Source organism: Salvelinus alpinus, chromosome 5 (genome assembly GCF_045679555.1).
Source record: "Salvelinus alpinus chromosome 5, SLU_Salpinus.1, whole genome shotgun sequence".
NCBI lineage: Eukaryota > Metazoa > Chordata > Actinopteri > Salmoniformes > Salmonidae > Salvelinus > Salvelinus alpinus.
This window is the reverse complement of record NC_092090.1, coordinates 36702609-36716578: the sequence shown is the minus strand read 5'-3', so window position 1 is coordinate 36716578 and position 13970 is coordinate 36702609. Positions and strand designations below refer to the sequence as shown.

General features: G+C 43.1%; 2 protein-coding genes across 2 annotated transcripts in view; one reads left to right on the top strand and one right to left on the bottom strand.

Annotated features, from left to right (window-relative positions):
- The first annotated feature begins 273 nt into the window (after nucleotides 1-273).
- On the top strand, nucleotides 274-4370 carry LOC139576032 (26S proteasome non-ATPase regulatory subunit 7-like). The gene is made up of 7 exons (XM_071401633.1): nucleotides 274-668; nucleotides 1117-1208; nucleotides 1307-1399; nucleotides 1501-1598; nucleotides 1731-1811; nucleotides 2081-2172; nucleotides 3666-4370. The coding sequence occupies exons 1-7, from the start codon at nucleotides 595-597 to the stop codon at nucleotides 4111-4113; spliced, it is 978 nt and encodes a 325-aa protein (XP_071257734.1). The 5' UTR covers nucleotides 274-594; the 3' UTR covers nucleotides 4114-4370.
- A 144-nt stretch (nucleotides 4371-4514) lies between these two features.
- pkd1l2a (polycystic kidney disease 1 like 2a) overlaps nucleotides 4515-13970 on the bottom strand; it is a 31694-nt gene continuing 22238 nt past the window's right edge. Inside the window, exons 23-35 of the mRNA XM_071400243.1 lie at nucleotides 9953-10175; nucleotides 7734-8203; nucleotides 7542-7638; nucleotides 7247-7387; nucleotides 6971-7156; nucleotides 6514-6844; nucleotides 6270-6403; nucleotides 6045-6172; nucleotides 5766-5926; nucleotides 5438-5648; nucleotides 5231-5332; nucleotides 5001-5132; nucleotides 4515-4840 (exon numbers count right to left, since the gene is read on the bottom strand). Of these exons, the coding sequence (XP_071256344.1) occupies nucleotides 4679-4840; nucleotides 5001-5132; nucleotides 5231-5332; nucleotides 5438-5648; nucleotides 5766-5926; nucleotides 6045-6172; nucleotides 6270-6403; nucleotides 6514-6844; nucleotides 6971-7156; nucleotides 7247-7387; nucleotides 7542-7638; nucleotides 7734-8203; nucleotides 9953-10175 (2478 nt within the window). The 3' untranslated portion in view covers nucleotides 4515-4678. The remainder of the gene's footprint in view (nucleotides 4841-5000; nucleotides 5133-5230; nucleotides 5333-5437; nucleotides 5649-5765; nucleotides 5927-6044; nucleotides 6173-6269; nucleotides 6404-6513; nucleotides 6845-6970; nucleotides 7157-7246; nucleotides 7388-7541; nucleotides 7639-7733; nucleotides 8204-9952; nucleotides 10176-13970) is intronic.

Genomic DNA, 13970 nt, shown 5'->3' with positions numbered 1-13970 from the left:
GAGAAGAGAGTTCAGTATAAAGTGAAGCACCAACTCTAAGAGCTACAGCTATAAACAATGGGAAATAAATTAGGATACAATTTATTGATTGATTTGTCCACCAAGATCCCTGTCTGTATGGCCATCATGAGCAACATTGAAAATAGGTAAAATGTCTAAATTCAAAAGCACTTTCATGCTAGAATCAAACTATGACAGGAGGGGACGGGGGTAAGAGTTATTATTTATGCGTTTACAGCCCTCTAGTGTTAAAACCAGGGACAGCCCAACCCATGGAGGAATCCATACTAAAAAAGTTTGAACATGAACTTCGCAATGAATCTACACAAAGTATATTCTCGGCTCATTTAGGTAAAAAAATAGCATGTCAAATTAAGATATTTCGCCCGCCTAAAAATGTTTTTGAAAGGGTATTCAAATGATTGCAAAATGCACGTTAAAACCCAACGGAGCATTTTTTGCGCAGTTTTGACAAATCAATCCCCTTTGGTCACATGACCCTACGCGAAGGATTGTGGGATTGTGGATCACTGACGGTGATTGTTGTTCTCTATCGCGAAAATATTTTCTATTTAATTTAATTCACACATAAACATGCCGGATTTGGCTGTTGAGAAAGTGATTGTCCATCCCTTGGTGCTCCTGAGTGTGGTGGATCATTTTAACAGGTAAATGATTCGAATGAGCTAGACAGTTGTTGATGATTGTTCAAAAATGTGGACTCATTGTTGTTTCCCAAATAAAAGTAAAGTCTAGCTAACTAACGTTAACGTTAGCTAGCGACAGTAAATTAACGTAGAGCAAGCAAACTAACGTTAGCTAACTAGCTGATTCACCTCAGAAGACTATGGTTCACCTAATGCTATCCAGTATAGCTAGTAGCTAGCTAGATACACAAGTTCTCATATTACACAAATGGCAGGTTTCCTCTACGGTTAGTGCATCGTTTTATGCACTTTACTAGCTATTGTAGTTAGCTAACGTTAACCAGCTTATAACGCGTTAGCTCCATCCGCGCTCTCTAGTCAGGGATGTCACTGTCACGTCTGTAGCAAAGACAGTTCAGAAACTCTGTGTCTGTAGCTAACAGCCTACTCTCATTCTGTATTTGATCAGAATCGGTAAAGTTGGAAGTCAGAAGAGGGTTGTGGGTGTACTTCTCGGCTCATGGCATAAGAAGGTTCTTGATGTGTCCAACAGCTTTGCAGGTGAGTTTCCTAACGTTACCTATTTCTACAACCACGGTCCATTCTTTGATTACACTCTGGTTTCTTGTTGATCTGGCTGATCCCTCCCCTTCTTCCAGTGCCATTTGACGAGGATGACAAGGATGATTCTGTGTGGTTCCTGGACCATGACTATTTGGAGAACATGTACAACATGTTCAAGAAAGTCAATGGTTAGATGAGTTCTTTGTAAATTAGTATGCATTTTAACAACACTAGAATTTACTTGTTAATGTGATTTGGAGATTAAACATTTATTCCCATTGTGTTTCAGCAAGAGAAAGAATAGTTGGTTGGTATCACACAGGACCCAAACTACACAAGAATGACATTGCCATCAATGAACTCGTGAAGCAATATTGTACCAATTCTGTAAGTATAAGTACAACATATTCATTTATGTAATTTTTTTACTTAGCAATTACCTTTTACTACTGATGTCACTGATATGAGTAAACATACTATGGTACAAAGATTTTAATTAGATTTTTTGGTCGTTTATAGGTTTTAGTCATCATTGATGTGAAACCGAAAGACCTGGGTCTACCAACGGAGGCCTACATATCTGTGGAGGAAGTGCATGATGTACGTTTTTATCAGTGGAATTATTGAATGAATGTAATAGTGGAACTACAATTCTCTACTATTACGTCTGCAACAAAGGTTTATGCTGCATGTCAGTCTTGCATCTACCACTTAGTGAAATCCAAAAATTGTAGGATTAGAAAGAATGTCACTGTACAAATTTAAGTTAAGGGTTGTGGAGCAACGGATGCCTTTTGAGCTTTAATGTTGAGGAAAAACTGCAAATTTGCTTGAAGGTCTAATGGTTGTAACATTCCTTTTGTTTTTAGGATGGCACTCCCACATCCAAGACCTTTGAACATGTCACCAGTGAGATTGGTGCTGAAGAAGCAGAGGAAGTGGGCGTGGAGCATTTACTACGGTAAGACTGGGCCCATGCATGTGGTCAATGTGTTTGTTCTTGTCATTGATCTTGAAGTTCAATATGTAAATTACTGTCCTTGTATTATTGCTCATATTTTTTTCATACCAGACCTGGGTTCAAATACATGTATATTTGATTATCTGGTATTTAAAATACTTTTATTCTCTTTGAGTATTTTCAAATACACAGCCCAAAACAAGTACTTTTATTTGAGTATTTGAATGTTTATTTGTAAAAACAAAAACAAATCGTCTACCAAATTGTATTTGAAACCATTTTCAAATACTATTTTCAAATATCTGGGTTAAGTGCATGAGTGTGTATTTGAGACAGTGTATTTGAGTATTTTCAAATGCTTTCCAAGTGTATTTCTAAATATACTGGACAAAAATATAAATGCAACATGCAACAATTTCAAAGACTTTACTGAGTTACAGTTCATATAAGGAAATCAGTAAATTTAAATATATTCATTAGGGCCTAATCTATGGATTTCACATGACTGGGAATACAGATATGCATCTGTTGGTCACAGATACCTTAAAAAAATTAAATAAAAAATAGGGGCATGATCAGAACACCAGTCAGTATCTGGTGTGACCACCATTTGCTCCATGCAGAGCGAAACATCTCCTTTGCATAGTGTTTATCAGCCTGTTGATTGTGGCCTGTAGAATGTTTTCCCATTCCTCCAGCGAAGTTGCTGGATATTGGCGGGAACTGGAACACGCTGTTGTACATGTTGATCCAGAGCATCCCAAACAGGCTCAATGGGTGACATGTCTGGTGAGTATGCAGGCCATGGAAGAACTGGGACATTTTCTGCTTCCAGGATTGTGTACAGATCCTTGAGACATGTGGCCGTGCATTACCATGCTGAAACGTGATGGCGGTGGATGAATGACACGACAGTGGGCCTAAGGATCTCGACACGGTATCTCTTTGCATTGAAATTGCCATCGATAAAATGCAATTGTGTTCATTGTCTGTAGCTTATGCCTGCCCATACCATAATCCCATCACCACCGTAGGGCACTCTGTTCACAATGTTGACATCAGCTCATGAAACATGGGAGCATTCCAGGTGAAGCTGGTTGAGAGAATGGGATGAGTGTGCAATGTTGTCATCAAGGCAGAGGGTGGCTACTTTGAAGAATCTAAAATATTTATTTGTTTTTTAAACAGATCAAAATATAAGTTACTACTTGATTTCATGTGTTATTTCATCGTTTTGATGTCTTCACTATTATTCTACAATATAGAAAATAGTACAAATAAAGAAAAACCCTTGAATGAGTAGGTGTGTCCAAACTTTGACTGGACTGTACTTTAAATGTACGTGAAAGTAACTGAAAAATTTGAACTAGTATTTGAACCCAAGTCTGATTCTTACCATAAAAATGTAAGGCCAGTTTTGCCACCAAAAAGGGAAACAGGGTGACTTAAAACATGCAAGTTTCTAAAATAAAATGTTTTGTATCTCTATCCAGAGACATCAAGGACACAACAGTTGGCACCCTGTCTCAACGCATCACCAACCAGGTGCATGGCCTAAAGGGCCTCAACTGCAAGTTAGTGGATATCAAAGGGTATTTGGACAAAGTTGCCGCAGGTAAGCTGCCCATCAACCACCAGATCATCTACCAGCTGCAGGACGTCTTCAACCTGCTGCCTGACGTCAACCTTCAAGAGTTCATCAAGGCATTTTACCTCAAGACCAATGACCAGATGCTGGTGGTTTACCTGGCTTCACTCATCCGCTCCGTGGTTGCTCTTCACAACCTCATCAACAACAAGATCGCCAACCGAGATGCAGAGAAGAAGGAAGGCCAGGAAAAAGATGACAGCAAGAAAGAGAAGAAAGAGGACAAGGAAAAAGAGAAGGAGAAGGAGAAAGAGAAGGGAGACACTAAGAAAGATAAGAAGGACAAGAAATGAAGCAATGCTCATTTCTGACTACGGACTGGCTGTTTTTTTTTTTTCATTCTCCCCACCTGTCAGACACTATCTTTTTTTATGGATTAAAAGAGTGAAGGGAATTGGCTAATTGGCTATCTACTCCACATAAGTCTAATCGTTTTTCATTCTTATGCAGCTCATTTGGTTAATTTTGACAAAATACTAGTTTGCTATGGTTCAACCATTTTTATTAATTTCACAACAAACATATTACTAATACAACAACATTGGAATTATCTTTGTATCCTGCTCTCCTCATTGTTGTCTCCTCCTAACATGTTACCATAGTAACCATACATATGTATTTCTGACAGTGTGACGTAACAGAAGGAGCTGTTATTTCCTCTAACATCTTTTTAAAGCTTTGCATTAGATCACAAAACGGCACAAATAGCCTAATTTATGCGTGATATGTTAGATAATTAAACAGCTAGAGGCAACACGTCAACAAAATGCATCACCGCTCCTAGAAGGCAACAGAACTGAAAATGACAGCTCACTATGAATACATACAGAGTGATACACCAGTACTTAGAAGTAACATCTATGAGGATATAGTGGAGAATCCTTTGTTAGTTGCTGAGGCAGTCATGCCATCCTCCTTGGGGCTGTCACCGTCTTCTTTCTCCTCCTTCTTCATTTTGATTCCAAACAAGCTGCAGAGCTTCATCAGCATCAGATCCACTATCTCCTCCTCCTCTGAGGGCTGTGGAACAGTGAACAGACAGCTCAGAATGGATAGTCAAGTGACCGCCTCAGTCAAAATGTATTGAGGTATTGGTCCCTGTTGATTTTGATATTCAAATACGACCTAATATGACCAGAACAAGGTACATTTTACATAGTGTAAGATTGATGCACAGTACCTTGTGATGTATTTGCTCTTGAGTGAACGCCACCAGGATGACGGAGATGAACAGGTTCAGAACCACAAAGGTCATGAATATAATGCAGGAGCCGATGAGGAACGCACCAAGCACCGGGTTGTAATCAAGAACCTGGATTAGAAGGAGAAGTTACAGAATTTAATCACAAAGCTACCATCATGATTACAGCAGTAATCGGGAGTCTAGTAGAGCTGTCCTACTTTACTAACCTCGTCATAGTTGAAGATGCCCAGTTGCAAGCTGACCATGGTCAGAGCAGCATCCAGGAGAGTCCTATATGAGTACAGCTTCCAGCCATACATTAGATAAGACTGCAGACAGAGAATGATCACAGTTTAGACACTCACGCAGAAAGTCGAGGGAACACCAATCATACACAAGCACTTCTAGGTTAGGTGTTTCAGAAAGACCCTTACAGCGATAGAATAGGCCAGGAACATAATGGTGATGACCACGAGGAAGCCTGATATGTCAGTCCAGGCCCGTTGCAGTGTGGCTGTGATCATGTGTAGCTTGGGGTTGAGCCTCAGCAGATGCCACAGTTTGACTGTAGCCAGTAGCACCAGGAATGCGATCAGATACCCCAGCACTGCATCTGCTGTGGCTGTCTCATGGAAACTGGCAAACCTGGATAGAGAGCGGAGAAGTTGAACATCACACAGGAGCAACTGATCAACAGTAGGGATAGCAGACTGGCGAAACTAAAGCAGAAGCCCATGATACCCCAACCCAGTGTGAACTGACTGGTCTTTATGGTTGTGGTAGTACTCCATGTCCCGGTTCCCTAACAGGGTCCTCTTAATGAAGACAGACAGCGCGCTCCAGCTCAGGAGGATGATGGCGAGCTCCAGCAGGTTCCACTTTGTCTTGAAGTAAGCCCACTTCTGCTGCTTCATCAGCTTTCCCTGTGAGGAGATGAGAAGAGTTAGACGGAGGAGGAATTCCAGAACAATGGCACTACACCATTGTTTCACAGATGTTATACTCTATACACATAAGAAAGGTATTTAAATTAAGGCTTACCTGAACATACATATAGTAGAGGATAAAGAGGAAATAGATGACCTCAGAGGCCATGACAAAGATATGGAGTCCACCGGTGGACTGGTATAGTCGGACACTCTGCAGCTCACTGCGAAACTGGAACGCTCCTGAGAGAATACGACAGGTGCTGACAATCTGAGCTTTGAATGCCTTTAAATACTTACTTTGTGCTGTATTCATGGAGCGATATAACAACTATCTCACCTACAGCTGTGGTCTCCAGCATGAGTGTGACAGTGCAGAAGAGGTTGACATTGGCATTGTACACTGTGAACTCTACAAAAACTGCTCGGGTGAACATATCAAGCCAGGTGTTGTCAAACAGATACTGAAGGGTACTGCAGGGACAGAAGACATTGATGAATAAAATAAGATCTTTCTCTACCACAAAGATGGTTTGATAATTCTGATCATTTTTAAACATTAAGTACTGTAAATGTTAATTTACCTGCTAGCATTCTGTGACCCCGGGCCCAGGTCCACCACAAACCCCCCTCCCCTGTAGAGGACCACACTGCCCCAGATGGGTTGGGTTCTGAGTCTGGCCTGGGTTTGGTACTGCCAGGGACTGCGGAGGGTCTTTGAGGTGTTTTCGCTCACAGAGCGGTCCCAGCCTGGCCCATAGGAGCCCATGTCCTCCACCTCCCATGAGTATGGAGCATGGCAGTCAGGTACAGCCTGGCGCATGGAGCGGGCGATGCGGCAGGAGTTCTTCTGCACCCTCACTTGGCGAAGACGGGCATTACCAACCAGTTTGGAGTTCCCATCTGTGATGAAACCTATAACACAGCATGCAAAAAATTACCAAAAGATAAAACGCTAGCACGCTTTCACCTATACATTTTGTCTTTAACTTTCTAGAAATTAATGTTCTCTCTGAAATAAACATCTTTAGAGAATCCTACCTGGGTACTCTCCAAAGAGGTTGCTGAGAAGAGAGTTATTTGCCCAGGTGAACACATCTTTGTGACTCATGCTGTCTGAGATCCCTTGGCTGAAACTCTGCCGAATGTGCTGAGTCAGGAAGTAAGCATTAGGGTCCCGCTGGCCATACGCCACCAGGAGTAACATCCACATGAACCCCATGTAGGCTGCAACAGAATCATAGGCCTTAAACATGTATGTTAACCAATAAGTGCGGAGAAGGACAGTGCGATGAATGAAAAAGCGTTTTTTCTTACTGAGAATCTCTTTGATGAGGGCAAAGACCTTCTGCTCCTTGATCTTGTTGCTCCTCATCCTCTCGATGTCTGTTGGAGGAGGGGGCTGGTAGAAGCTGCATGTGCTATCCCTCCGGACAGCCCGCACCGCATCAGGGTCATCTGTGGACAAGATGGTTGTAAAAGTTGAAAACAAGCTGTATCTAGTCTTAGCTATCTAATATACAACTAACACAATATTCGTAACAATGATTCAGGAAAGCAGAATTTATATGTTATGCCTGAGATATGGAAAATTAGCTTGAAGATAAAGCACCTGGGTTTCGGAGCTCCCCCTCAAACTTTGCATCCCCATACTCCTCCTGATCAACTTTCTTCAGAACAAGAGCAAAGAAGGCTGCAAAACCTAGCACCTGTGATAGGAAATCCACAAAGTAATACCCAGATTTCAGATACATGCTGCACGGCATTTGACATTGTACAGTATGTATTGTACTGTAGGTCTCACCTTCAGCGGCTGAGTGATAAAGAGGCTCTCAAAGAAAGACACGACCATGGAGATGAGCCAGCTTATAGAGCGGTCCTTCCCATAGGTCAGCCCATACATCATGGTGAAGTATCCTGATACTCCGCTGGTGGCTAACACCAGAATCCAGCCAATAAACACAAACCACCAGGGCAGCCCGCCCTGCTTCTTACTGCTGCTGTCTCCCTCACTGCTCTCTGCTGGGCTGGGGCTTTGAGACAGCTGGTCCCCTCCCAGGCTGGAAGAGGAGAGGTGGGACTCTAGCAGCCCCCTCATGCCTTGGACCTGCTGCACTGCCCGGCAGTAGCTGTCTGGGTTGGGGAAGCGAGAAGGTCCCAGTAGGCTCAGCTCCTTCTCTACATGGCGTAGCTGCCTGTACAGATACTGGCTGTTGGTGCTCCTTTTCTGTCTCCCATCCCCAGTCTTCTCAGGGCTCCCACACAGGCTGCTCTCTGAAAACACAGAAATTCTTGATTTGATTTATTTCATTATTAAAGTGTCTTGCATTTTCAAAATGCCCAGCCCACATGGGCTTGTAGGAGCACTGTATCTGCAGTAGCAAAGAAAATAATGATATATATGCGCGCATACAAACTCCCCAGTTAAAATTAAACTGTTCCTTTCATATTCATTTTGATCCTGACAAACTCCCCAGTCCCTGCTGGTGACAAGCATACCCATAACATGATGCTGCCACCACAATACTTGAAATTACAAAGGGCTTCACTTGTGTGATGTATTTGACCCAAACCTGTCATTTTTAAAAGTACATTAATTTGCCGTATTGTCTGGCTGTATTACTTAACAGCCTTGTTGCAAACAGAATTGATGATTTGGAGTGGATTCTTTTACGCAGGGTTTCAGGTCAGTAATGTACAGGTCAGTAATGTGGAGTGAATGCAATGTTGTTGATCCTCTGTATTTTCAAGTATTGTTGTGGCAGCATCATGTTATGGGTATTGCCAAAGACACACCGGAATGGCTTTCCAATAGGTGTTGAGTGTTCCTGAGTGGTCCTGACTTAAATTAGCTTGAAAATCAGGGACAAGGTTTGAATATTTGTTGTCCATAAATTATTCCCAACCAAATGTACTGAGTTTGAACAATTTTGACAAAAAACATGTACAAAACATTAGGAACACCTTCCTAATATTGAGTTGCACCCCCTTTTGCCCACAGAACAGCCTCAATTTGTCTGGGCATGGACTGTACAAGGTTTGTTAAGCGTTCCACAGGGATGCTGACCCATGTTGACTCCAATGCTTCCCATAACTGTGTCAAGTTGGCTGGATGTCCTTTGGGTGGTGGACCATTCTTGATACACACGGGAAACTGTTGAGCGTGAAAAACCCAGCAGCATTGCAGTTCTTGACACTCAAACCGATGCACCTGGGACCTTCTACCATACCCTGTTCAAAGGCACAAAAATATTTTGTCTTGCCCATTCACCCTCTGAATGTCACACATACACAATCCATGTCTCAATTGTCTCAGGGCTTTAAAATCCTTATTTAATTCACCTGTCTCCTCTCCTTCATCGACACTGATTGAAGTGGATTTAACAAGTGACATCAATACGGGATCATATCTTTCCCCTGGATTCACTTAGTATATGTCATGGAAAGAGCAGGGGTTCTTAATGTTGTGTATACTCAGTGTAGCTTATCTTGATGTATCTTCCATGCTTTGGAAACAACATTTGTGACCAGGAACACTTATTTTGTCAATAAGCATTCCAGTTTCTCTTCATTTCTAATTTCTGGTTTCAGTTGTTGCATTTTATCAAACACGGTTACTCTTAAATTATCATGTAAATCAAAATGTAAATGTAAAATACAGTTAATTCTCAACCTGCCCTAAATCGCCCCTAGCTGCTCTTCTTCAATTATTGCATTTAACCTGCTTACCTTAATTGCCAGAGGCAGTAACCCGGTTCTCAACGTGGCACACAGGGGTCTTTTGGTTTCTTGTAAGGTGAGAGGTGACACAGGGTTCTGGATCCTAGCTGTTTTTAATCTGGTTATAAATTCTGAGTTTCGGTTTGAGCCAAATATCATATGATTATACTTTGGCTGACTGACAGCAATGATTAAACTTTGGCCACTAAATACTGTAAATATTGCATCTCTGGACAAGCTACCAGAACATCAGATCAACCAGCAGTGCAATGCAGACCCCCCCCCCCCCCAACTGGGCTGTACCTTGCAGATTGGCTACCCCTAGTGAGAGAATGAGCGATCCCTCTTTCTTGGAGGCATCAGTGTAGAACTCTCCACCGGCTCGGTTCTGCTGCCGGATGATGTCCTCCACCAGAGAGAGCAGAGTGTTGATATCAGTTTGTTGTCCAGGCTTCATCTCTAACTCCAGGCGTGGAATGGGGCTCTTCATAGCCTTGGAGAGTGACTGAGCAATCTTCTTTATGTCCTGAGAGAATAACGTGTATATACAGTTGAAGTTGGAAGTTTTCATACATTTAGGTTGGAGTCATTAAAACTCGTTTTTCAACCACTCCACAAATTTCTTGTGAACAAACTATAGTTTTGGCAAGTCGGTTAGGACATCTACTTTGTGCATGACACAAGTCATTTTTCCAACAATTGTTTACAGACAGATTATTTCACTTAAAATTCAGTGTATCACAATTCCAGTGGGTCAGAAGTTCCACAGTAAAACAAGTCCTATATCGACATAATCTGAAAGGCCGCTCAGCAAGGAAGAAATCACTGCTCCAAAACCGCCATAAAAAAGCCAGACTACGGTTTGCAACTGCACATGGGGACAAAGATCATACCTTTTGGAAAATGTCCTCTGGTCTGATGAAACAAAAATAGAACTGTTTGGCCATAATGACCATCGTTATTTTTGGAGGAAAAGGGGGGAGGCTTGCAAGCTGAAGAACACCATCCCAACCGTGAAGCACAGGGTGGCAGCATCATGTTGTGGAGGTGCTTTGCTGCAGGAAGGACTGGTGCACTTCACAAAATAGATGGCATCGTGAGGAGGACAATTATGTGGATATATTGAAGCAACATCTCAAGACATGTCAGGAAGTTAAAGTTTGGTCGCAAATGGGTCTTCCAAATGGACAATGACCCCAAGCATACTTCCAAAGTTGTGGCAAAATTTAAGGACAACAAAGTCAAGGTATTGGAGTGGCCATCACAAAGCCCTGACCTCAATCCTATAGAACATTTGTGGGCAGAACTGAAAAAGCGTGTGCGAGCAAGGAGGCCTACAAACCTGACTCAGTTACACCAGCTCTGTCAATAGGAATGGGCCAAAATTCACCCAACTTATTGTGGGAAGCTTGTGGAAGGCTACCCAAACTGTTTGACCCAAGTTAAACAATTTAAAGGCAATGCTACCAAATACTAATTGAGTGTATGTAAACTTCTGACACACTGGGAATGTGATGAAAGAAATAAAATCTGAAATAAATCACTCTCTATTATTCTGACATTTCACATTCTTAAAATAAAGTGGTGATCCTAACTGACCTAAGACATGGAATTTTTACTAGGATTAAATGTCAGGAATTGTGAAAAACTGAGTTTAAATGTATTTGGCTAAGGTGTATGTAAACTTTCGACTTCAACTGTACAGTGCATTCAGAAAGACTCCTTGAATTTTTCCACATTTTGTTACAACAACCTTTCCCTCAACGTGATCAAGACAAAGGAGATGATTCTGGACTACAGGAAAAAGAGGACCGAGCACGCCCCCATTCTCATCGACGGGCTCTAGTGGAGCAGGTTGAGAGCTTCAAGTTCCTTGGTGTCCACATCACCAACAAACTAACGTGGTCCAAGCACACCAGGACAGTCGTGAAGAGAGCACAGCAAAACCTATTCCCACTCAGGAGACTGAAAAGTTTTTGCATGGGTCCTCAGATCCTTAAAAGGTTCTACAGCTGCACCATCGAGAGCATCTTGACTGGTTGCATCACTGCCTGGTATGGCAACTGCTCTGCCTATGACAGCAAGGCACTACAGAGGGTAGTGCGAACGGCCCAGTACATCACTGGGGCCAAGCTTCCTGCCATCCAGGACCTCTATACCAGGCGGTGTCAGAGGTAGGCCCTAGAAATGGTCAAAGACTCCAGCCACGCTAGTCATATACTGTTCTCTATGCTACCGCACGGCAAGTGGCACCGGAGCGCCAAGTCTAGGTCCCATAGGCTTCTAAACAGCTTCTATTCCCAAGCCATAAGACTCCTGAACACCTAATCAAATGGCTACCCAGACTATTTGCATTGCCCCCCCTCTCCCCCTCTTTTACACTGCTGCTACTCTCTGTTGTTATCATCTATGCATAGTCACTTTAATAACTCTACCTACAGTGGCTTGCGGAAGTATTCACCCCCTTGGCAATTTTCCTATTTTGTTGCCTGGAATTAAAATAGATTTTTGGGGGGGTTGTATCATTTGATTTACACAACATGCCTACCACTTTGAAGATGCAAAATATGTTTTATTGTGAAGCAAACAAGAAATAAGACAAAAAAACAGAAAACTTGAGCGTGCATAACTATTCACCCCCCCCCCCCCAAAGTCAATACTTTGTAGAGACATCTTTTGCAGCAATTACAGCTGCAAGTCTGTTGGGGTATGTTTCTATAAGCTTGGCACATCTAGCCACTGGGATTTTTGCCCATTCTTCAAGGCAAAACTGCTCCAGCTCCTTCAAGTTGGATTGGTTCTGCTGGTGTACAGCAATCTTTAAGTCATACCACAGATTCTTAATTGGATTGAGGTCTGGGCTTTGACTAGGCCATTCCAAGACATTTAAATGTCTCCCCTTAAACCACTCGAGTGTTGTTTTAGCTGGAAGGTGCTGGAAGGTTGTCCTGCTGGAAGGTGAACCTCCGTCCCAGTCTCAAATCTCTGGAAGACTGAAACAGGTTTCCCTCAACAATTAGTTTAGTTTAGAGTGATTATCGTAATTTACCGAGGTTAGCTAGCCAGCTATTTGTCGTCCCTCTTAACGTAGGAAACACTGCTAGCTAGCCAGCAGCTAGCCAGCTAGCTAGCCACCGTCTACCGAATAGCAGCACTGTAGAGACTATTACATTACAACGGAACGACTTGGTTAGTGTAGTGTTAGCTAGCTACATAGTTGTCTTTGCGGTCAAGATAATTGTGTAGTTTTGAGTAATTGTCGAGGTTACCTAGCCAGTTACCGAGGCTACCTAGCCAGCTACACTTTCAAACTAAGTCAACAACGCAGCCACTGCTAGCTAGCCTACTTCAGCAGCACTGTATCATTTTAGTCAATAAGATTTCTTGCAACGTAAGTTTAACTTTCTGAACATTCGAGACGTGTAGTCCACTTGTCATTCCAATCTCCTTTGCATTAGCGTAGCCTCTTCTGTAGCCTGTCAACTATGTGTCTGTCTATCCCTCTTCTCTCCTCTCTGCACAGACCACACAAACGCTTCACACCGCGTGGCCGCTGCCTGGTGGTCCCAGCGCGCACGACCCACGTGGAGTTCCAGGTCTCCGGCAGCCTCTGGAACTGCCGATCTGCGGCCAACAAGGCAGAGTTCATCTCAGCCTATGCTTCCCTCCAGTCCCTCGACTTCTTGGCACTGACGGAAACATGGATTACCACAGATAACACTGCCACTCCTACTGCTCTCTCCTCGTCTGCCCACGTGTTCTCGCACACCCCGAGAGCTTCTGGTCAGCGGGGTGGTGGCACTGGGATCCTCATCTCTCCCAAGTGGACATTCTCTCTTTCTCCCCTGACCCATCTGTCTATCGCCTCCTTTGAATTCCATGCTGTCACAGTTACCAGCCCTTTCAAGCTTAACATCCTTATCATTTATCGCCCCCCAGGTTCCCTTGGAGAGTTCATCAATGAGCTTGACGCCTTGATAAGCTCCTTTCCTGAGGATGGCTCACCTCTCACAGTTCTGGGTGACTTTAACCTCCCCACGTCTACCTTTGACTCATTCCTCTCTGCCTCCTTCTTTCCACTCCTCTCCTCTTTTGACCTCACCCTCTCACCTTCCCCCCCTACTCACAAGGCAGGCAATATGCTTGACCTCATCTTTACTAGATGCTGTTCTTCCACTAATCTCATTGCAACTCCCCTCCAAGTCTCCGACCACTACCTTGTATCCTTTTCCCTCTCGCTCTCATCTAACACTTCCCACACTGCCCCTACTCGGATGGTATCGCGCCGTCCCAACCTTCGCTCTCTCTCCCCCGCTACTCT